We start from the raw sequence: 23,249 nt of genomic DNA, 5'->3' as shown, positions 1-23,249 counted from the left end.
GTTTTTCTAAATATTCAATAATAAATGTATGCAAAGCAAAGCATAGCCTTTGTGTGTTCAGTGTTTTCTTTCATTTTCTGGGGAAGCCTCACCCACCCTGTCCAACACCATGTGGTGTCACAGTTATTGATTCAGCTTTTAGCTTATTGATCAGCCCAAAAGTGGTCAGCTGGGTCTTTCTGGGCCACAGCAACACTTCAGTAAAACCTTATTCAGTCTTCTTCTGCAGAAGCATTTATGTCATTTATGTACTTTCATAAACTTAAGGAAAGCGGACTTTCAGCACACTGGCTACCAAATATAGAAGAGGGTTAAACATTTGACAGCTGATATTCTCTGTCATTCACTGCAGCTGTGTAATGTGTCCTGTTTGTGTTCACTGCTCAGGAAACCACACAATATTAAGATTTAAGAAAATAAAGTCAAACTTTGTATAGACATGAACTTCATTTGTTTAATAAATCAAATTCCTTCACTGAAATGATTTTGTTTGGAAAGGGGGAGATGTTACACAACAAGAGGCTGATGATACAAACAGATTCATCATCTTACAAAAAAACATCCGCAATATTTCTCACATTCCGACAATGCGTACCAAAACCGCATCTCCAGAGACTCCTCTGTAACTTTCTAGAAGATGGGAGGTTTCTCTCTGGCTCCTCCATAATTTCGTGGCTGATAGGTGGAGCTACTCAACCCGCGGCCGCTAGGGGGCGTGCAATGGCGTCCACCTCAAGTGGATTTGGCCCTGTGTGGGGATTGGGGAAAAGTCGCAGATAAAGAAGGGGGAAGTCATGGCTACTGATAGCGACAGTGGGAAGAAAATATGAGAGAAGCAGTGACGTGAACAGAGAGCCAGTTCACTATGCAGGCTCCAGTCTGATAAGAAGAGGAAAAGCATGCAGAGATAGTCAACCTGTGGGAGTCACAGGGAAAGGCAAAAGTGCGTGAATGTGAGCTGCTGAGGGAGAGGCAGTGAAGCAGGGGACAAGCCAGAGGCTGGAGGGGGGAGTGGTTACGCTTGCTTGTTGCCTGTATATAGAGAAGACCGAGACTGACAGAGCAGATCCTGTGAGAGAGTTTGGAACAGAGAAAAGGAGCCTGACCTTTTACCTAAACTCTCTCTACCTGTGAGGGACTTCCTGAGCAGCACACCAGCAGTAAATAAGCTGTTTCTTACTGGATTACAAAACCAGGATTTCTCTCTAAACTCAAGGTAACAGCAGTTTCTGTTTCTCTGCACTTTTCAGCAGCAGCTCTCAGGCAGGTGCAGCCTGAGCGTCACAGTCTGGCTTACACTATTATCAAGTTACTTTAAACAGAAGAAGAGGAAACTTTTAAGCTCTCTTTCAGAGGATTGTCATCACCTTCCATGTTTTTAGTCTTTCTCTGTATAATTACTTAGATGTATTGCAGAGCATTGTTTAGTCAAGCCTTTGCTGTTACGACATATGTATCTTAAGGGTGTGTTGGGCACATTAGAGCTACATTAATATCAACGGAAGGCTGTTTTGTCTTTTTTTTTTTTTAATGGAGGGTTTTTGGGTTCAGGTGGAGTGGCCGCTCCAGACACCAGTAATCTCTTCACTCACCTGCTGAGGTGCAGTCCTCACTGGACACCTGTAAGGTGTTATACATGATCCAACCCACTCCCCCTTAAAAATCGAGCTTAATGTTTTTCAGTTTTTTCAAACAGCTGAGAGAATAGTCAGGACTGTGTAACACAGGAAAAATGGTGCTGAGAGGGCTTTTATAGAGACGCACTAAAGAATGAATTATCTGCTGGGTGTTGCAACAATGTGTCAAAGTTCAGTCTTGGGAAGGAAAGTGATCGAGTCACGTGTGTAAGCAGCTAAAAGTTTGGTTCACCTTAATTACAGTTCAAGATTTGGCCCTTGTTTTTATGTTTTTGTTGTTGTTGTGTTTTTTTTGTGTGTGTTTTTTCTTAAAAAATATTTCTAGCCTTGGATGTTCTTTTGCTTCGCTACTGAAAAGGTTGTATGAGTTACTTTAACCACAAATCACTGGATGATAGGTTTTAATTTCTTGTTCATTAGCAGTGAAGCATAAAAATGAAAAGTATGTTGATGCATTAATGTATTTGTGGTTTATAATGTTCCCATTTTTAAAAAAAAAGTGCTGCCGTGGAATGAAATACTGCTCTGATTTATGAACTCACTGTTCATAACTGTGGTCCTGAAGCTGCTGACACTGACTCCGCATGTCTCATCTGCCACTGTGTTATGTGTCCATGCGCTATAGTGTGTGTGTGTTAGAAAGTGAGCGGGTAACCCTTACTGAGGGTTCATCTGTCCTGTAGCTGAAGTGGAGGATCAGTAGCTTGGCTACAGCTGTCTGGAGCCCTGATGGACCATATGCCATCTGTGACATTACTGAAAGCTTTAAGATCTTTTTCTCAGGATCGTATGATTGAAATATTGGGTGTTAACAGGATATTTTACACAGTAATATGGACTAAATCTATAAATCCTGTCTCATTTAAGTAAGCAATTGAGCAAAATACTTTCTTATAGCTTAACAATCTAATCTAATATGTGAAAAGAAGCTACAGATGATAAAGAAGAGCCTCTGAAGACAACTGCATTATGATCTCTGCAGAAGTGTTTTGTTTTTTTTTAGCTTTAGATTGACCTAAAGACATCACCAGCATGATGAGCAGACTGGCTGGTGTTTTATTGCACTGCTGCTCAAAGTCTGACACAACAAAACACTTGTGTAAAGGACAAGACCTGCCCATCCCATGCTGCCATATGTTACTGTGTGTGTGTGTGTGTGTGTGTGTGTGTGTGTGTGTGTGTGTGTGTGTGTGTATGCACCAAGTAAAGGCACAGTCATGCAGAAAACAGCAGAGCAAAGGCCTTTTCCGGAGCTGTGCTTTATGTGCACAGGATCCATTGTGCCGAGAGATCTGATTGGATAATTAATGATGCTGTTTATGTAAGCAGCGGGGGCGAGCCCTCCTCTTGGTCCGACCCTGCAGAGACTCCCCTATCCAGTGACCTGAGACCAACACAAACAAAAAAACAATGCGTGGGATTGTTTGACCTTTAATAATCCCGAGACCTTGAGCAGGGACAAACAGACTAAACGTGGGCATTGAGGATATTACATGTGCATATAGACATGTCAGAGAACCTGCCCATCATGCACCGTTCAACATATTTGATAACATAACTTTTGCCACTGAGACGATGTTTTCCATCACGCTGTGTGTTTTCATATTTAGCTGCTGTTTGTCTTGGCGGTTTAAAAGGAAAGTTGAGGAAATAAATAGACAATCTCCAAGGATCACATGGGTTTCTATTTAAACCATGTGCTGCCAAGTCTGTTTAAACTTATCTGCCGTGTGTGTGTGCGTGCATGTGTGTGTGTGTGTGTGTGCCTCATTGTTTATATGAACTGCTCAGAAGTTGGCAGCAGTAATGCCCAATTACTCTGCTACACTCTGCTGCTCTTCCCCCTGCAGAGTGGAGCATTTTAAGTGTGTCTTCTTGAGCATCATACAGAGGTATGCCTTGGATAACACTGGCTTTATCCACAACTCTTAAATGTTAAATTTCTGCCCTCTCCCTGTCGCAGGTTTATCATGAAGCTCATCCTGTTGACTGTGACCGTGCTACTCCTGATGGTGGGAGAAGGCACTGCAGACAGAATCCTTTCCAGAAGGACCAAGAGGGAGCTTGCCAGTCCACTTCATGTTGGCGGCATCAGAGACCCATTCGGCTCCTACTGCCAGAGACGAGGAGGCTGCTGTCCTGGCAGAGACGACCTGTGCACCGTGCCGTACCTGGACACGATCTGCTACTGTGACCTGTTCTGCAACCGCACGGTGTCCGACTGCTGCCCCGACTTCTGGGGTCACTGTCTTGGCGTGCAGCCACCTTTCATTGGTATGTGAAGGTACAAATGTGTTTTGGGGGGCATCAGAAAGTGTTGCAGCCATGTGTGTGAGCGTGTGGGCATGTCTTTGTTAGTTAAACTCCGTCAGAGAGCTGCAGGAAATCCCACTGACAAGCTCCACGCTGGGCCACGATGGAAAGCAGCGTGATGCCCCTAATATGATGAAAATGGATTAGAATTACATACCTGCTTTTAAAAGCTTCAGCTTGTTACTGCATTTATATGAAGTGATCATACCAATGTTTCTTACTTGGACAGAAACCTTTGATCTTTCTAATGTCTCTTTGATTTCTTCTCTGTGTGATTAATCACAGAGTGGGAGGGTAAACGACAGTATTAATATAACGGATTTAATAATAATAACAATAATGATGATGATAATAATGATAATAATAATAATAATAATAATAAAATAAGTCAAACTATATTTCAGCATACATAATAATTATCTGTACGTTCCCTGTCCCTTAAATCATCTACATATAGCATCTGATTGTATTGCAGATTAAACTCCTGTTCGTTCACCTGTGTTACTGGTTGGTTGACTACATTTGGACTCCCTCACAGTTCTAGCACCATCCTCTCTGCCGAAGTGTGAAATGTGCCAGCAAAGGCAAAGGGCTACCTGAGAGCAGCGTAGGGAACAGTAGGCTTCTTATTAACCGAGACGGTGGGAGGAGGGGTGTGTAGAGGGATGAATGGAGGTCAGGAGAAAGAATGTGGGGTATGCGGCCAGACAATGGGTACGGGACTACAAAGTTAGAGAGGTCGATGCAGGTATGTGGGCCGTGCTCGATAAGGTTTGGCACTCAGGAGGTCCGACGTACAAGCATGTGCACGCAAGCATGTTTGATCACACAGTCAGCGTGGAGGGAAGCCACTGAAAGACACCTTGTTATGATAGGTCTTTCCTCTTAACTGCTACTGTTTTTTTCACTCGGTCTGCGCTGAAGGAATGCTATACGGTCACGGTAACCATTGCATATGTTCAGTCTGCACACATTCCTTCTGTATTAATGTGTAACTTGCCACTTGCCGAAGCTCTGCAGTAATTTGAATTACGATAGACCGGGCGAGACAGCTGTGAGAGCATCAGTCATAGATCACACTGTCAGCACGGGACCTCACACCAGAGGCCGGGAAAACCTGCTCACACTGTAAATTCTCAGCCAGATTATGCCTTAAATTCCACATGGAGTCCCCTCTGACAGCATCTTCCACTTTAGGTAAGCTTGTCACCAGAACACCAACGTTTTAACAGTCCAGTAAGATGGGCCACTTTTGGGGTCGTGACAGCGCAGGGTGTGCAACTCCCAAATTTTGTAAAATTTTTGATGTTTAATTATAGATGGAAGTGGGGGCTTTCCATGCTATCTCAGTAGAGTTGGTGCAGTGGAGCGTAAGCTGGTTAAAGCATGACGAGAGCCCGGGAAGCCTGGGAAGGCAGGAAAGAAGCTAACGCCACATTCCTACACAGGATTACTGGCTTAGAGCTCCTTAGACCTCACATATTCTGTGTGTTACTGCTAAGACTAGTTGCTGTTAACTTTTACTGTGGTTGCAAGTGAAGGAATGTGGTTACTGTGTTATTAATATCAAGTGTGTATGTGTGCTTTTAAGCCTCCGTGTACAGCATGTGTCTCATTTGTGTCTCAGTGATTGAGACTGTGCGTAGCTTTTGTTGAGATTAGCGGTAGGATCTTTATTGTTTAGCCACATCAAACCTGCGTATATTAAATTGCCACTCTTTGTCTTTTCTCAGGCACCTGTGAAAGAAATGGAAACACGTTCTTGACGGGGCAAACATACAAAGAAAATTGCAATTTATGGTATGTACACCCCGCCTTTTCCATGCATTCTTTCTGCCTTTTAAATCAAGGGTTTTCCCTTTAATTTCCCCCTGAAGTATCTTTAAGTTCGAACATTTTCAGGTTCCCAGTTTTTTTTTTTTTACCTGTGTAAACACTAAACATTATATAAATATGCATGTAATATTTTTTTATAATTTGGAGGGGAATTTTTTTATGGATTTGGCTTTACAAAAGCTGAAAAATCTGTTTTTACCATCAAGTTTCTCTGACTCCCTCTCTGACGTACAGCGCTTGGTATTCCTAAAAGCTGTGGGGATTTGCACAGTTTAAAATGAAGCTGTAGGTTGCAAAATGTGCCTTTGCACAGCATGTGTTTCTAACTATGCTGGTGGCTTTGTGGAGTAATGTTCATTATTCATTTTTATATCCTTGTTTTGAGTGAAAATCTTTCGCTGATCACATGATCCTTATTCACATATGAGCTTTCATCACCTGCACCTGAAACTCTGTCTGCCTCCTTCTGCCCAGCTCTGCGTGCATAATTTTGTTGAGTTTTTTAAATGCCCGTAAGAAATGTGCAGGTATAGATAAGATAAGATGACAGATAAGCCGTGTTAGTTTGTCCAAATAGGAGAAATGACTTTAGGCCTGAAAAATAAAATATCTCAGCTCATTATGATATTTTGTTTAGAGATCATTTCCACCTTAGGATTCCTTGTAATAACTTCTGGTGATTCTCCATCACACCTCCATCATAAACTGTATATAAAAGATGGCTGTAGCCTCTGGGGCTGAAATGTGAATCTGTGTTTTAATGCTGCACTCTGTCTAATGGCCAGCAGGGGGTGACTGCTCTGGCTGCAAATAGAAGCCCAGTTGTAGAGATGTCTGTCTTGTTGTTCAACTTCAGATTTTACTCTCAATCCCTCGCTTAAAGTGTTACTTGATACCAAAAGCAGTTTATTTTGTAAATTTTTGTCCCATCTGGTGGAAAATAGTAGAAAAAGCAGGGTATTTTTAGGCTACTTGGTCTATTGACACCTCTCAGTCAAGCCAAAGGATTTCATGGTGTTCATCTTTTGTATATAGTCTACAAACCACACCTGCTAAGCACTCTGTTACACACTCAGAAATGTATTTATGCCCCAAAATGCTGACTTTAAATAATTTGATAACATGTAAATTTCCCATGTAATTTTGTACGTGAGCACAAAAGATAATTAACTCGATTGCTGTAGCTGAGTGTATATCAAGCATTTTTTCCCTTAATGATTAATTATTTGAATAAATACACCTTTGATTTTATATATTTGAGTTGCATTTTACTCAAAATCATTGCTTCATGTCATGTTTTTGAGGTGTAGATCCTTGTTTTCAAACTTTCTACTGCCTGTCCTCCAAAGGCTTTTCTGTTATTATAAATTATAGGATAGCCTAGTGGTAAGCTTAGACAGCCCTTATGCGAATTATTTTTCTCCCTAGGGAAGAAGAGAGGTTTGCATTTGCCTTTCTACGTGACTTGATAGACTGAATCTGAACTGAAACAGTTTTCCAGTTGAGTTTGAGTCTACTTCAATAGAGATAGAAAACCACTCTGCTTGAATACATTATAATAAGTCTGCACACTGTAATACAGCTCTCTGTAATTGACTCCTTGAGTAAATCTCCTTGGCAGTCCTGCATTATTTTTCCAATTCAGTGTGTTTCTAATTCACTTTACTACCGTGACATGAAGTCAAGAGCTTCTACAAAGAGCATTGTGGATTAACTCTAAGTGACAGGAAAGTATCTCTGTCTCAGTAATTTTCAGCACCCTGAGGGGAACAGAGCCCGTGTGCGACGGCTGCCATTTTTCTGCATGACATAAGCTGCAGTCAAGGAGCTGTGTAGTAGTTCCCAAGAGTCTGGAGGGAGGTTAAGTGAGTGAAAGCAGGAGCAGCGGAAATTGAATTCCGCATCTGTCCTCCACGCTGGTTTCTCACGTCTGTGTCAATTGTTGCTCTTTAAAGTGTGTGTGTGTGTGTGTGTGTGTGTGTGTCACTCAGTCTTATCACGGGAGCAATTAAGAAAGGAATACAGTTGATGGAAGTTGATAAAGGGCGGGGGTCCTATTTTTATCTTGAGGAAAGACTTGTGGAGGTTGTTTAAAAATAGCCTCTGGTGTTCCAGTTCCTAAAAACCAGCAATAATGTGCTAACTCCCCCGTTCGCTCTGAAAACAAGAGAGTCTCGGTATCATGTGCTCTCACACGTGCTTATCAAACCAATACACACAGGAGTTTGAAAATTTGCGCCACAACTTAGGCTCGGACGGATACACGCGGACATGCTTCTCCTACTCCCACTCCCTCCACTTATTAATTTCCCAAATGCGTGTCCTCCCAGCTCTTTCAGAAATCGGCTCTCGCCCTTTTCCCCCTCCCGAGGCTCTCATTAGCAGCGCCCCTGCACCCTCTTATCTGTACCGCCTATGTTTCTTTACTGATTTGAACAGGAAAGGGAAACTGTTCTAATGACTAACTGGTTTAACAGCTGCACTTAATGCACTTTGACATCAGCACCACAATCAGTATAAACATCATCTGTCTGTGCAGCACAAAATTAATCATCCGCAGATTGGTTTTTAGAACAGACTAAGTGTCGTGTATTCAGCCTGCGCTTATATTTACTGTTGTGAGTGTTAACGTGTAATACAGTATGTGTCAGCTTTTTGTCTTGTTAATGGGATTTCTAGCTAATCTGGTTATTTACAGATCTGCTGCCATCCCGATAACATGTTATCTGTCCCGAAAGATCTGAACCTCGGCGACTTCTCCTTTCAAAGATGGTCTCTGGGGTAGCAGTCTGAAGGAACAGTTGATCTCTAATTTGATTTGGCAGCTGCTTTCGTCTGTTGGCTCGTTATGTCAGATGGGACAACAGCCAATGCCAGCATAGACTTTCTAAGTTTATTTATTTGCTCAGATATTGTAGATGCGCCGTATCTTCAGACACACACACAAACATGGCTCTGCTCCGACTGATCTGGAAGCATCAATGGCCAGATACTACACCTTGTGTTGTCTAGCTGTTATCCATGCTCTCTCAGGCGAGTAGATCTTAAATTGGGACTGTGACGGGGAATGTTAAATATGTCCTCACATCCCTTATATTTTATATTCAGTCCCACTCTGTCCCTCAATCTCCATAAATCAAGCCTATCCCTGTGTGTTTATCGCAGACCTACTGGCACTGTGCTGCTGCATACCTCTGTTCCTGCTGGAGGGTGGAAGAGGTGAAAGGTCACAGTTGCTTTGAACCAATCAAAAGCCATCAGATGGTCCCTGTAGGATGCTGAGCAGAAACACACTGGTGTAACCTTTTAATGTAACATGAACGTGGCACATGTGTCCCAGCAGGAAAGTGAGCCATTTGAGAGGGGAATACCGTCCACGGGTTTCTGTGTGACTGAAGAGGTCAAATTCCTCTTCAGTCACACACATCGCATTTGTTTAGTGATGGTCCTGGGTAGTAAAACATTTCATGCACAATTCATGCTAGCTACATAATTATCTGAGAAACACCCCTGTTATTGTTTGGCTCACATCCTCAACACTGCTGCTGATCATGTGACTGTTAAAAACAAAAATATAGTCACTTTATACACACACTCATTCTTCTTTCTGTTTCAATTTGACTTTAAGATCACATTGTTTCACTTCTGTTGGCTTTACTTACAGCCCTCTGTCTTGTTTCACTGTGTCTTATCACCTAATTACCTGTCTGTCTCATACGCTTCCGCTGTTCCCTGCCAGACTAGCAGTTGAACTTTAGCTGCTTTATCTTTATGTTCCTGGTTTTGTTTTAATGTATATGTCACCTAGGTTTAAATTAAGTGTCTAGATTTTACCGTCTACTCATGTGTGGATCCGTCTGTTTAAAATTGCACAGGCAGTTTATAGTTTTAGCACATTTGATGTATGTTTAAAACTGAGTTTGTCACAAGAACAAAAACACGAGCAAGCTCAATGTGTCGTATGCTACACAGAGCTATTTATAGCATGTATAAAACAAGGTTTGCACAAAACAGGCAATGGTTCTAAGACATATAAAGTGTGTTTAATATTAATAAGTAGCAATAATACATTTATCAGTGAAAATCTGCAATACATTTGAGAATGCATTTCTTTTTCGTGCTTTTCTATGTTTCATAGGGAAATATGAAGTTGTTTTCTCCGTTTCATTTATGCAGGATTTGTGCGGGGGTTTTCTGTTTAAAATAATAATCTGAAACATGTCATGTGCATGAAAATATATTAGAAATAACTAAAACACCCACTGGTGCATACTGGATGTACAAGTAAAAAGATAACACTGAACAGATCCACTCTGCATTATCTCAGCTTTGAGGCAAGTGATTGAAGCGATAACCCAGTGAGGAATACTGCTGACTGAGGTATGATTGGGGTGGAGGGGAGCACACATACAGGAGGGCTACCTGTGCATTGCAAATTGTCAACTATAATACGCGTGATAGCGATGGGGACTGCTTGTGTAGATATATGTGTGTTTGGGTTTTTTTTTTTTAAAGCCTTTCCATTCTGATGTTGTATTACCACACACGCAAACACACAAAGGCACACTTCTCGGCAGTAAGTCATCAGAAAGTAAATCCTCTGTTTCTGAGCATCTCCAAAGTAAACATCTGTGTGTCATCGTTAATATCCTGCTCACTTATTTTCCATTTTGCCGAATAAAAACGGATCTGCATTCTGCAGCCTTAAAAGGCTGAATAATCTAAGCTTTTTATTTTTAACCATCCCACTCCATAATTTCTCCAGCCTTTTCCGGCTGCTAACATTCTTCTTTCAATTTATGTCTTATTTGGGAAATCCACTCAGCCTCTGCTCACTTGCCTTTGTTTAATAGACTTTAGTGACTGTAGCATAAAAATACACATTTTTTCAGGCACTTGTAGTTTCTTTGAATGTCCCCTACTAACTTTTTTTTTCTCTCTCCTGTAGCACATGTGGGACTTCTGGACGTTGGGAGTGTGAGCAGAACGCCTGTCTCATTGAGCCGGACATTATCCAAGCTGTCAACAGAGGAAACTATGGGTAAGAAACTAATAAATATAGACACGTACTTACAATACACTGTTTGTAGTTAAAAACACATATGATTTCTGCCTCTTTCATATTGTTTTTAGGTGGAGGGCAGCTAACTACAGTGAGTTGTATGGCATGACTTTAAACGAAGGCATCCGCTACCGACTGGGCACACAAAGACCATCAAGAACAGTCATGAACATGAATGAGATTCAGGTACAGGACTCTTCGTTCATTGAATCATCAAATCATCGTTAGAAAATAAATATATGGGTGAACTTTCTAAAGGCTTAGATACAAAACTTCACTGATTGGACTCCTTATTTAAATCTCTCACCTGTAGTCTGGCTCTTGTCCTGCCTCTCTCTGCCCTTTCTTCTTTTTCCTCTCTCCTCCAATTAGTTGCAGCAGATTTCCGCCCCTCCCTGAGCCTGGTTCTGCCAGAGGTTTCTTCCTGTTAAAAGGGAGTTTTTCCTTCCCACTTTCACCAGATGCTTGCTCATAGAAGGTTGTGTGATTGCTGGGATTTCTTTCTAATATTGTAGGATCTTTACTTTGCAATATAAAACACATTGAGCTGTTGGCTGAGTTTTACATTAAATTAAATTCACTTAGGTGCCCTTGCTATATCCATACAGGAACTGTAAGAATATAACTGTACTGGTCGCCACTAGGTGTAACTTCTTAAACTCTCAGTTTCCACTTAAAAACGACAAAAGGCATAACATACGGATAACATATCATTCATTTCCTGATTCCACTAATACTACAACTACGGAGAGAAAACCAAAATGATGTCTTTAGATATTTTCAAAATTGTATGATGGAGTGATTTGATAACCAAGTGGTTAGCGTGCATACCGGTACTCAGGTTCCCTAAACAGTGAATCGTTGGATTACTGGTTGGCTGGACCATCATGTCTTTCTTCACTCATGAATAGCAGGAAAAAAGTAACATAGAGATTTACAGAAATAATATTCTTAATATTTGGCAACAGAAACGATTGGTATTGTATACATCGTTTGCTTATTTTTGCATTTAAACACAGACATTTGAAATATTACATAGAAATAGTTTTTAAAATCGGAGTATATGAAATTTGATCAACGCTGAATTTAAAGAACTATTGTTTCTATTCTGTATTCTATTCTAGTCATGATAGGAACATATGCTGAATTAGTCACAGACTGTTTCCCACTTGTGTGAGTGTATGACATAAAGAGGAGAGATGTGGGTGGAAGCAGGAAGTTTTACAGACAGGTGAGAATAAAAAGAAAAAGTTACTCATATCTTTACTTTTCTTTTTTTCTTACAAGCTCTTGCACGCTTGAAACCTATTACAAACAAGTGAGCACTGATCAAAACCTGCTTCACTTAATTATGGTGGCCTGCTGGTATGTAACGGCCTCTCTGTTTGGAGACCTCAGCCTGCTCTGTCTTTGTTTACATTTTACCCCAGAAAGATTACATAAGACGCAACCAAAACATCACATAGAGAAGACGGAAAGGATGGTGGCGGCTTTGAGAATAAAGACAAGACTTCCTCTTGGGTCTGCGCATCCCCACTTTGCCCTGCGTGCATTCATTCCACCTCGAAATTTTGTAACACCCCCTACTCCTTCCGCCGTCAGCGTGTGCCTGCCTGTGCCACAAATCAGATCACAGCCCATTCACAAAACTCTCAGTCTCTCCCCTTTCCTGTTGTTTCTGCAGACTCGTGTCAAACGCACTTAATGCAACATTTTAGATGCCTTTTGGATCAGGTGCTTTTTTTGCACTTTGACCTGCCAGAGCTCCAAATCTCTGAGCAGCAGCACATTCCTTAGTGATGTATCAGGTGGCCGTCTGTGCTCTGAATGCTTCACTATTAAGCAGTGGAATGCACCACGGGCAGCCAGAGTCTTTGTCAGAGAGAGAGAGATGAAGCTATCTGTAGTGTATGTTCATCACATAATACCAGGAGATATGAAGAGAGCATCCGACAATAGCTGGCGATTAAATGATGGAGCACGTCTGAGTGAAAGCGCTCTATCAGGGAGACAGTTACACTCTATAACAGAAGTTTATCATCATGATGAAACCCTAATATAACCAAAGAGACTTGTTGTTTCACAAAGAGGAGTGGCTTCAGAGGGTCCTGTCTATTCTGCAACGTTAGAAATGGATTCTGGTTCAAATGGTTGTAAAGAAATCCTTTTTTTTTTTTTTTTTTTTTTTTTTTTTTTAAAAATGTGGCCTTTGATTAGCAGACCTATGTAATCTGCCCATGATCCAAGCTTGTATTACGAAGCTGCCCACAAGTATTTTAATTGCACCCTTCAGTTTGTGTTCTGCTGTGGCCAAACAGTTGCACTACACCACCTGACACCACATTCAAGCAACCCGAGCTGCTGCACGTAAATGTTAGGCTGTTTTTAAATACCGTTTCCTTTCTTTTCCCTATAAATTCATGTCACACATCTTGGACTGTCAGTTGGTAATAATGACTGTTTTTACTGAGAACTATAAATGTTTTCTTCGTGGGTTGCTTCAAAAGATGGAGTTGAAGCAAGAACGAACAAACTTCTTTCCCTCTTGCAGATGAACATGGATCCTCAGACCGACAATCTGCCGCCCTACTTCAATTCAGCAGAGAAGTGGCCGGGGAAGATTCACGAACCGCTGGATCAGGGCAACTGCGCTGCTTCCTGGGCCTTCTCAACAGCAGGTGCTGTCTTAGGGAAAATGACATCTGTAGGGCTAATGGGGGAACTGTAGGGAAATATCCTTAAAATGTGTCACATGCAAGCGTGCATGAACTCTAGGAAATAGAAGTTCTTTAGTTCTCAAGTTTCTTCTTGAAGTGAAGCTTCCACCATGAAATTTTAGTTACGTGTTTATGCGTTTGCTTTGTTGCCACCAGCTGTGGCATCAGACAGAATCTCCATCCAGTCTATGGGCCACATGACTCCTCGGCTGTCTCCCCAAAATCTTATTTCCTGTGACACACGCAACCAGGGAGGCTGTGCCGGAGGACGCATAGATGGAGCCTGGTGGTATCTTCGGCGTAGGGGGTAAGCCCCCCTTCATCTCAGACAAAGTTATTACTGCTCGTGAATGAATGATGGGTGACTTACATCTTCCCATCCCTCCCGACAGAGTTGTGACAGAAGACTGTTACCCATATCAACCTCCGCAGCAAACGCCGGCAGAGGTGGGTCGCTGCATGATGCAGAGCCGCTCGGTTGGACGGGGGAAGAGGCAAGCCACGCAGCGATGTCCCAACACGCAAAACTACCACAACGACATCTACCAGTCCACGCCGCCCTACAGGCTCTCATCCAACGTAAGTGAAAGAAAGCTGCACAAAGCACAAGTGTACACAAAAACATCCACTCTCGCTCACAAAACTACACTGATCAGCCATGGTGTGCCTGGCTCATCTGGGAATGAGTCTGAGATTGTAGAAGGGCAGTGGGATGTGCTTTTTTTTTTGTTTGTTTTTTTTTACCCACTTGTTTTCCATATCTCAGGAGGTAGGATTCAGGACTGAGGAGTTAGCTTTGTGTATAAAACTAAATTATAAACTATTCTAGTACGATGACTTAGAAAGGCTGTCTTTGAGAAACACCGCAGTGAGTGAATTACACCAATTTAAAGACAACACTCATTGTCTGCTATCATTTCAGGACCAGCGGGTTAATCCGAAATGAGATTTCCTCCTCATATTAGTGTTTCTACTTTCTGCTCAGAGACAGAAGTGAGTTACATAAGCCCCCATCCTTCAGTCGAACAATAAAAACCGTAAAATATCTCTATTTTGGTTGCTAATATGGGTGGATGAATCTAAATGACTTCATGGAGACATTATCCCCGCCCTCTCTGCAACCCATGCACTAGTATCATGTAACATTTGCACAAACTGCCTCCCGAAGCGGTGTCTCCACGCTGCTGCATGGATCTTCTGCAAATCAGACAACCGCTGAGCAGCAGCCAACATGTGGTTTCACCAGAAGCTATCCGTCAGGGCTAAGTGACGGCTAATGCTTCTCAAAATCATTACAGCCTGTTGTTCCTGTCTCTTGATAGCCTGTGAAGTCAATAAGCCAGGCATTAAGACCAAGGGGCCCTGCTGAACTCAATCTTGTTATCTGACTTTTAACTTCCAGGGGGTTGTTTTCATCCTCTCCGTTTCACTGACATGTAACGATCATTCTGTCTGTCTCACTCTCCTTTGCCTATAAATCGTTCTCTCTATCGTCTCACTTAGGAAAAGGAGATTATGAAGGAGGTTATGGATAATGGCCCCGTGCAAGGTAACGCAATGCCTTTCTGTGTGTGTATGTCTTCCTTAAATATGCTTGTATTTTATTGTCAACATTGCTCCCACGTGGGTGTGACTTTTCACGAATTAAAACACACACAGCTTGAAGTATCTGACCTAGACTGATGTCATATTTAACCTTTTCATCTGAATGGTTTTAACCAGAGTTTTAACTCTGACCCCAGTCACCCCGTCAGAAATGAGCGGCCTCCGCAGCTTGCTAGGGTTGATCTGACTTTGCTATATTAGCGCGGCTAGCTGCCTGGAGCCCATCTGGAATGCCTTCAAGTACACTTGAATAAAGGAGTCACGTGTCGAAGGATGTGTGCGTGTGTGTATGGGAGCGTGTGCCAACTTATTGTTCAACAGTCCAGGGAGGAAGAGTTTTGAGAAAGTCGTGGAGAGCTGCATGAGTGTGTGTGGTCCTTTGTGTGTGTCTGCTGAAGAGATTCTAATAAGAGTGAAAGTTTGCATTATATTCTCAACCAGGGAACACTGCATCTAGTGCTGATACAGCTTTAAAAACTTCTTCTATCCATAAACAGCTGCTGGAAAAACAAAGTCACACATAGCTTAGATGTGCAGCTTACACTGACACACGCACACAAACCTGCTCTGATGTTTGGGTGTGTGACTCAGGGGGGAAATCAGAATTTGTTTGGTGAAATTGCTTAATAGTTTTGGGAAATGGCTAATCAAAGTGTGTGTGTGTGTGTGTGTGCGTGTGTGCGTGCGCGCGCGCGCGTACTCATGCAGGTTATTTCCACCTTCTAATTCTCCGTGCTTGTTTGTTCTTGCAGCTATTATGGAGGTCCACGAGGACTTCTTTGTCTATAAGACTGGGATCTACAAACACACAGATGCCAGTTTCACTAAACCACCGCAATACCGCAAACATGGCACACACTCAGTCAGGATCACCGGGTAAGTTACCAGAATACCGAGACAATCCAAAACAGTTCATATTTTTGCCCCCATTTAGCGAACCAACATGCTTTGTCACAACGTGGCTCGGAGACATGCTTATACAGACCTGATTGGGCTTAAAATAAACTCACCAGGTTTTAATTTTCTATTTTTATTTTTTTCTTTACCTGACTCCTGTTTAGACAAAAGCTTTCACCTTTTCTACATCTTTAACCAGAGTGTGTCTGGTTTAACTGTTGCTACATGCTTAGCAGTGGCCCTATCTCTTCAGAAGTTGTTTAATAAGGATGAATCAGGGTTTTAATTGAGTCCTTGTTGGTACTGGGTTTGATTCAAAGCTCCACTTGCACGTGTGTTTGCACACAGCCAGCTGTCTGCTTGTGAATAAGCGTTCCCTCCCTTCCAGACTATTGCTCTCGGAGACACACCTTGGCTCCACTCCTTCATCTGCCCCAGACAGCCCCCCCTGCCCCCCCCATCTAGTCACTTTAACAACCGCAAATATGCAGGCAGGTAGACGGCTGACGCACCTGGATTGCCTGCCCACACCCACTGCCGTGCGTTTCTCTGGCTCTGTGATGTCTCCATCATCACTCTTCATCTGGCCGTCAGACTGTCCCACTTCCTTTCTTTTACTCCTCTTAACATTTAAGCCAAAATATTCCTCTTATCATTTTAAACTCCAGACAGACTGATACTGTTTTATGGTTTGTTTTTTTTTTTTTTTTTTTAAATATTCTGACCTTTAAGATGAATAAACCGCTCTTTGCTTTTAAATATTTTACAGGCTGTAGTTCATCCAGCTGCCTTTGACATATGTCACTGATATATTTGGCACTCTCAAGGCTCAGTTTACATTTTTAAACTGTGACAGTGGTTCTGAGTAATTGGTATTTGGTAACATTTGACTGTCAGAGATGGGCAGTAATTGGAACGTTGTCTGATCGATCCCCGGCTCCTCCAGTTTTTATGTGAGATAATAAAACCCCAATTACCGGCTAATTCATCCAATGACGTGTGGGTTTGTGTCATACTGTAGGTAAACATTTACCTGAGTGTCAAAAAACAGCAAACATGCAAGTCCTGCATTATGACAGAAGCAACTTCTCTGCTTTTATCTGATAAGGATAAAACACAAATCTCTTTACTCGAAGCTTTCACGGTCTGTAGTTTTTCTTTCATGCATAAGCACATGTAGGATAAAAAAACAAACAAACAAACAAAAAAACCCAAACACTTCTCATCCTCCAACCTGTACTTAGCTTATTTAAATCCTATACAGTTTTCTCAGTTTTCTTCAAGTGCATTCGTGTTTGCTTATCACGCTCGTGTTAGAACCACACCCTCTGGAGTGTAATTACTTCTCTGCAGCTTCATTGTCAGTAAACTGTGGAGGTATGCACAGTGTGAGATGATGGTGAGGATGAAGATACAGCCTCCTTCTACAACTACTGTGATTTCTGACTGCTTTGGATGTGGTTTGGCTGGATGTGGCTTTAGCTGCGGTGCAGGTTTAGGGATGGATGGAGGCTGTGAAAGGCACTGTTTTGAGCTCCAAACCTGCCAGCCACAGGCTTCAGTATGTTTACATAGGCTAAATCCCATAGCTGTGTATTCATTTAAGCCCAGGGCCTGGGAAAGTTTGTGGAGATAGCATTGAGGTCCACTGTGGCGGAAAGGGCATTGTCTGGGGTGCTGATCCTGACTGCACTGGACAGAGAGAGGGGGATCAGTGCCCGAGAGGAGAGGTCAGAGCTGGGATGAGGGGCGCTGGGCAAGGGCGGGGGTACATGGGCACAGGGGCATGTCCATCATTGTCCCCAAGTGAGCAAGTGAGTTGATTGGAAGACCGATAAGAGATCAGCAGTGGTCCGATTCTGTCTGCCTGTCTCTATACCAATAAATATGCACACAAGTAAACACGGGGTCACACACTTGTATACAGGTGTGAACAATGCTCACAAACACCAGCCAGGGTCTACTTTAGACGCTGGCTGGGATGTTGTATTTACACAGCTGCTTTTAATGTGTCTGCTCCTGGTCAATGTGACGTTATAATCCACTTGGGAGAGTAGTGGCCTAATAAAGTCACTCGCTGAATGAAGCCTGGCACAGTTTGCCAGTGTTTTGGTGGCAGGCTTCTGAGTTGGCAGGGCCTGAGGCCGTCCAGTGTATTTCCCAGCATTCCTTTACTTTATAAAAGATAACAACCGATTGCGGACTGGGAATCTCTTGGTAAATGAAAGGCCGGGTGTGGAAAAACAGGATGGGAATTGGCTTTAGGACTGTTTTGATCATGACGAGCAGAAACGGCAGGGGTTGGCAGCAGCTACGCTAAGACCAAAGTGTATGGCATGATGGGAATTTATGGACCTTTGCCAGGGTTTCCTGAGAACAAAGCCACAGCCACCAGAGAAGGTAAAGATAAAGTTCAGTGTCCCTGTGGGCTGCTCGTGTTTTGCAGTGTTGGTGCTCTGACGAAGCTGAGGTGCTGTTCCTCTTCCCTGTGACCTACGCCCGATGAAGAGGGGAACTCCGTGTTTCTTTGTATTGGAATGCAAAAGTGCAACAAAATGATGTCCAGCTATAAATACTCAAGATGTTGTTAACAAGGGGAAAGTTTATTTTTTTTAAACATTTGAACCCTGCATATCTGCTTTTCACTGAGCACATCTGAGGCAAAGTAATGCATTACATGTCTTAAATTACTTTTTACAGCTCTAATAAGACGTAGCTATACTTTAATTTTTATGCGCTTTAATTCACTATAATCTCTGATCTGTGCACTAGGTGGGGAGAAGAGAGAAATGTTGATGGAACATCAAGAAAATATTGGGTAAGTTTTCACTTTACACCTTCTTTACCAGTAGTTCAAGGTGGCCTATTGTGCTTATTTCCAGCTCCTTATTTTTGTTTTTTAGACTTAAAATAAAAATGACTACTTTTAAATCTACTCTCTATCCTCCCACTCTAAAAGGCTGCTGTTTTCTGATTGGCTGCCCCTCTCCTGGCTTCCACAAATTGAGTTCTTATAGTGTTTGCAAGTCCTCATCCCAGCTTGAAATGATCATATAAGGATGTCTGTTTCAGGCTGATGTCAGCTCGACACAAGAGTAGAAAATGAGTTTCAAACTGAGCAGCAGGAAATAAGGAAAAGTGTAATAGGTCCCTTTTAAAAAGATTGACTGAAAAACCCTGCTGCTGTAGCACAGGCAATATGTTTTAACGATTAAACAGTTAAAGCTTCTTTTCAATATGATTAAATTTTAAAAACAGTATCTTAATTACTATAAGTGATTATTCGATATTAAAATAAAAAGTCTGTTGTAAAAAGCTGTTTGTTTTTTTTCCCCCTGATTGGTGAGGTGTAGGGGAAAGTAAATAAAACCTTGTCATCTTTAAGTCTTATTGTATTTTACAGTTAGTGTGATCTTATTTCCCCCAGATTGCTGCCAACTCCTGGGGAAAGAACTGGGGTGAAAACGGCTACTTCCGGATCGCTCGTGGGGAAAACGAGTGTGAGATTGAAACATTTGTGATCGGCGCGTGGGGCAGAATCTCAATGGAAGACATGCACAACCACCATCACCACCATCACCGCAGGCACATTTAAAGACACTGCAGATCTTAAAACCCTATTAAAACCTGTATTATTGTCCAAACTACAGTTGGTCTTTCTATGCAGCTGCGTCGCAGGCCATCGCATCCCCTCTACTGGCCATAAAGTGAGCCCTAGTCCTCTTTTTTTACACCTTAGTTTATTCTGGGGATCGATACAGAACCTTGTTCTCCACCCTCTGTAGCCTTTTAATAGAACGACTGTGTATCTCAAGATTCATGGCACCAAAAACTAAGACAAACTAAGCTAAAGTTCTTTTACTTTGCCTTGCAATCAGGCAACTCAGGTACCTACTGCTCCAAAGACCACACATCCCAGAATCCCCAGTATAATATCTGGTGAAGCATTATCATGTCTGGCGACGAAGGATGTGATCTTTTTATTCTTCAGTTTTTTCTAACTCAAAACCTGTAATAACCAGACAGGCTTGGAAAAGAGGGAATCTGAGAGCTAAAATACCAGATGTGAGACACCTTTAGAAAGACACACCCTTCTAAACCATGTAACTCTATAATATATCACTGTTGACCTTACTGACATTTACCTGTCAGCTAAACAGAGGCGTAGCTTGACCCGTTCTCTTGTTTTCAGAGAGGGCACTTGTAAAGAGTTAGTAGCTGGAGGCTGTAGGGTTTCTCACACATTCCAGTAAAAAGGTAGAATCTGACACTGGAAACACAAGGTGACTTAAAAGTGTAAGATTACAAGGAAAGTCACAGTTCCTCCTAAAACTATGAAATCTTTTAAAGAAATATCAATGAAACAGGCACAATCCTGGCTCTTTAGTACGCTACTAGCAAGTGCTTAATTCATCATTTATATATTTTTACTCCTCCTTATTATGTCATTTATAAATACAGATGTGTTAACACCATGCACAGATATCACTGCTGGTAATAGCATAATTATACTAATGATCATATCATAATATATCTATTATATTTACTATATAAATGGTGAATCAAGCACTTTCTAATATCTTCTTAATCCTGAATAGTGTGACATTATTAAAAAGCGTGACCAAAATGCCAAGTTTTTGAGTTTTGAGCTACTAAGTCAAACTTTGTGGATAATTTGTCTTTTGGGTTGTTTTTTTTTTTTTGTGTGTGGCAGAGATAAAATTAGGTCTCTGTGACAGTTATTAAGATTTAAAAAGCCATGCTGCTTTCCCCAGTCCTAATATTTTACTAAATTAAAAACTGATGTCTGCAGAGTTTAAAGATTGTATTACTTAAAAAAAAAAAAAACAGACACAAAAATAAAACAGAGTTGATCACTGCAGAAGAAAATAGGAAGTATGTATAATGTTCTTAATGTACTCTGTTCTGTGTACACTGTTACAGTTTGAGCTAAAGATGTCTTTATTCTTTTGCGGCAGTTACATTTACATTTTTTAACTACTTGTTTTACAGTGTACTGTATGTAGAAATTCTCTTAACCCCCTCATGACTCCGTTGCTTTTCTTCTTCTGCATTCTTGAAACTGAACACGGCGAGTAGCTTGAGCGACGTGCGATAATGCTGCTAAAGGCCAGTCTGCGCTGCGCTGTTTGTGTTTAGCTTCGTGCATCTGATAGGTAATAAACATATAAAGCCACTTCAGAGTAACACTGTAACACGGATTCAACAGATGAGCTGTATGACTTTATGTTCTCATTATTTGTTGTGACTTTTTTTTTTTTTTATTGTTTTCTGCTGGAACTGTAAGATCAAACTGAGCTAGCTCCATTTGAAATATATGTTTTTCTTTTCAGTTTCATTGTTATCATAGACTCACTTGAAAAGCAAAGCACAGCGTGTTATTACCGCATGCCTGAAATTACACCCTGGTTTGCTTCAGTAACAATTTCAAAAGGATTTTTCATTTTTTACATCTTCACGTCTTGTGATCTTTAAGGCCTTTCCGTTGATTGCTTCAGGCGTGAACTGGCGGATGAATATAAAAGCAAAGAGAAATGTCTGGATGCTCAAGCAATGTGCAATGTGGTGGAGAGGGTAGAGATTAGCAGTTGATTGCGTGTTCCTCATTCATTGTAAAAAAAAACAACAACAACAACAAAACAATCCCCCCACAAAGAATCGTTGCTTTCCAGAAAGGATCAAGAGACATGAGCTGCACAGGAGGTTGACAGTAAATAAAAATACACCAAAAACAGTATGAAACTGGGCTTCTTGTCCTGGGGTGGAAGTGATTATGTCATTAACACAAAGAAGGATCAATCAAGTCTACATTTTTGCTTGTGGACAAATCCTTTACACGGGAGGAAGGACTGATTTAATAAAAGCCGCTAGCTGCTAAATTGTTATATATAGGTGTGTTGTAGTCCTTGCTACCTGTCAGTAACAGGTCTCAGTGTGAAAAGGTGCATATCAGTGGCTTGATTTAAAAAAAGAAACAAAAAAGCAGAGAGAGCAGTGGAATTTGACCAAAGCTGGATTTTTTTTTTCTTTTCTTCTGTTGACCAGAAACCTGTCATCATGCTCGTTTCCCTGCATTACGTTCACTTAGTGGTTCTTTGGATTAGTTGTTAGCTTTAACCAAAATGCAATAGATGACACTGAATATATAGAAAACATAAAATATTAAAAACCCTCTTATCACATGAAGATGTTCAAAAAGTTAACGTTGTGATTTTGTTGATATATTATCAAGGTTCATATGGGACCAATTACAGTTGTAGAAGGTTCACTGCAAACTCCAAATATGTGCCACAGAAACTGATCCTACTTTTAACCAAAATGCTTTCTCCAATTACACGAGCAGCAGACTTTCACTCAGAAAATGTGTATTTAGTGTAAAATGAACCATTTCATATTCACTGCTGTGTAGACTTTTATTTATACAAGTTGTTTAAATTATATAGTTTTTTCTTCTTTATTTGCCTGTGAAATGTTTCATTATTTCTTTGTCTCGTGTTGTGTCTGCTAAGTGAAATGCCACATTAGTGTTCACTTACTTAATAAAGTCTTTCTAAAACCACGTCCATGTAACTTGCCCCTGAAATATCACAGTGTAATAAAAATAGATGCATTCAGGGACCGAGAAGCGATCAAAAACACGTCTCGTTTCATACTTACTGTGCACGCGTGACTATAAGCTGATGGTGAAAGTAATGAGTGAGCAGCAATAGCAGGAACCTGGCACAGGGTGTTTAGGATGAATCTCCACACGATGTGCCGGGGTGGGACGAGGACAGTTTTTATAAGGTCGCGCTGTGTCAGCGTACTCTTCCATCTCCGAGGGCAATAACTAATCAGTCGGTGGACGACCCGGGCAAAGAGACGTTTGGCTCTTGCTCATATGCTCCATCTTGTTTAATTTGAAGCCAAAATCCACAGAACATTAAAAAAAAAAATTCAGAATAATATATGAATGTGTATTTTAATGTTTTGGTTTTTTTGTTATCTAAAAAGCTTTTTTGTAAAATGGCCCAATAATTTCAAACCGGAATGTCTGTTTATACTATATTTGTTTCACATGTTAATATAAAGTTTGACTGTTAGACAATCGCCATCATTAAAGAGACATGACCATTAATGAATCAATGTTTCTGATCCAATAATCTAATGGATAAGATTTTG

General features: G+C 41.3%; 1 protein-coding gene across 1 annotated transcript; it reads left to right on the top strand.

The window, feature by feature from the left end:
• The first annotated feature begins 823 nt into the window (after nucleotides 1–823).
• Nucleotides 824–22,647, top strand: tinagl1 (tubulointerstitial nephritis antigen-like 1). Its single transcript, XM_040020801.1, has 12 exons — nucleotides 824–1,216; nucleotides 3,601–3,911; nucleotides 5,684–5,750; nucleotides 10,735–10,827; nucleotides 10,920–11,034; nucleotides 13,400–13,526; nucleotides 13,722–13,872; nucleotides 13,958–14,144; nucleotides 15,069–15,114; nucleotides 15,923–16,046; nucleotides 18,840–18,885; nucleotides 19,495–22,647. The coding sequence occupies exons 2-12, from the start codon at nucleotides 3,608–3,610 to the stop codon at nucleotides 19,660–19,662; spliced, it is 1,428 nt and encodes a 475-aa protein (XP_039876735.1). The 5' UTR covers nucleotides 824–1,216; nucleotides 3,601–3,607; the 3' UTR covers nucleotides 19,663–22,647.
• Nucleotides 22,648–23,249: the final 602 nt, after the last annotated feature.

Source organism: Simochromis diagramma, unplaced genomic scaffold (assembly GCF_900408965.1).
Source record: "Simochromis diagramma unplaced genomic scaffold, fSimDia1.1 OVJJ01000753.1, whole genome shotgun sequence".
NCBI classification, from domain to species: Eukaryota; Metazoa; Chordata; class Actinopteri; order Cichliformes; family Cichlidae; genus Simochromis; species Simochromis diagramma.
This window is presented reverse-complemented; position numbering and strand designations above follow the sequence as displayed.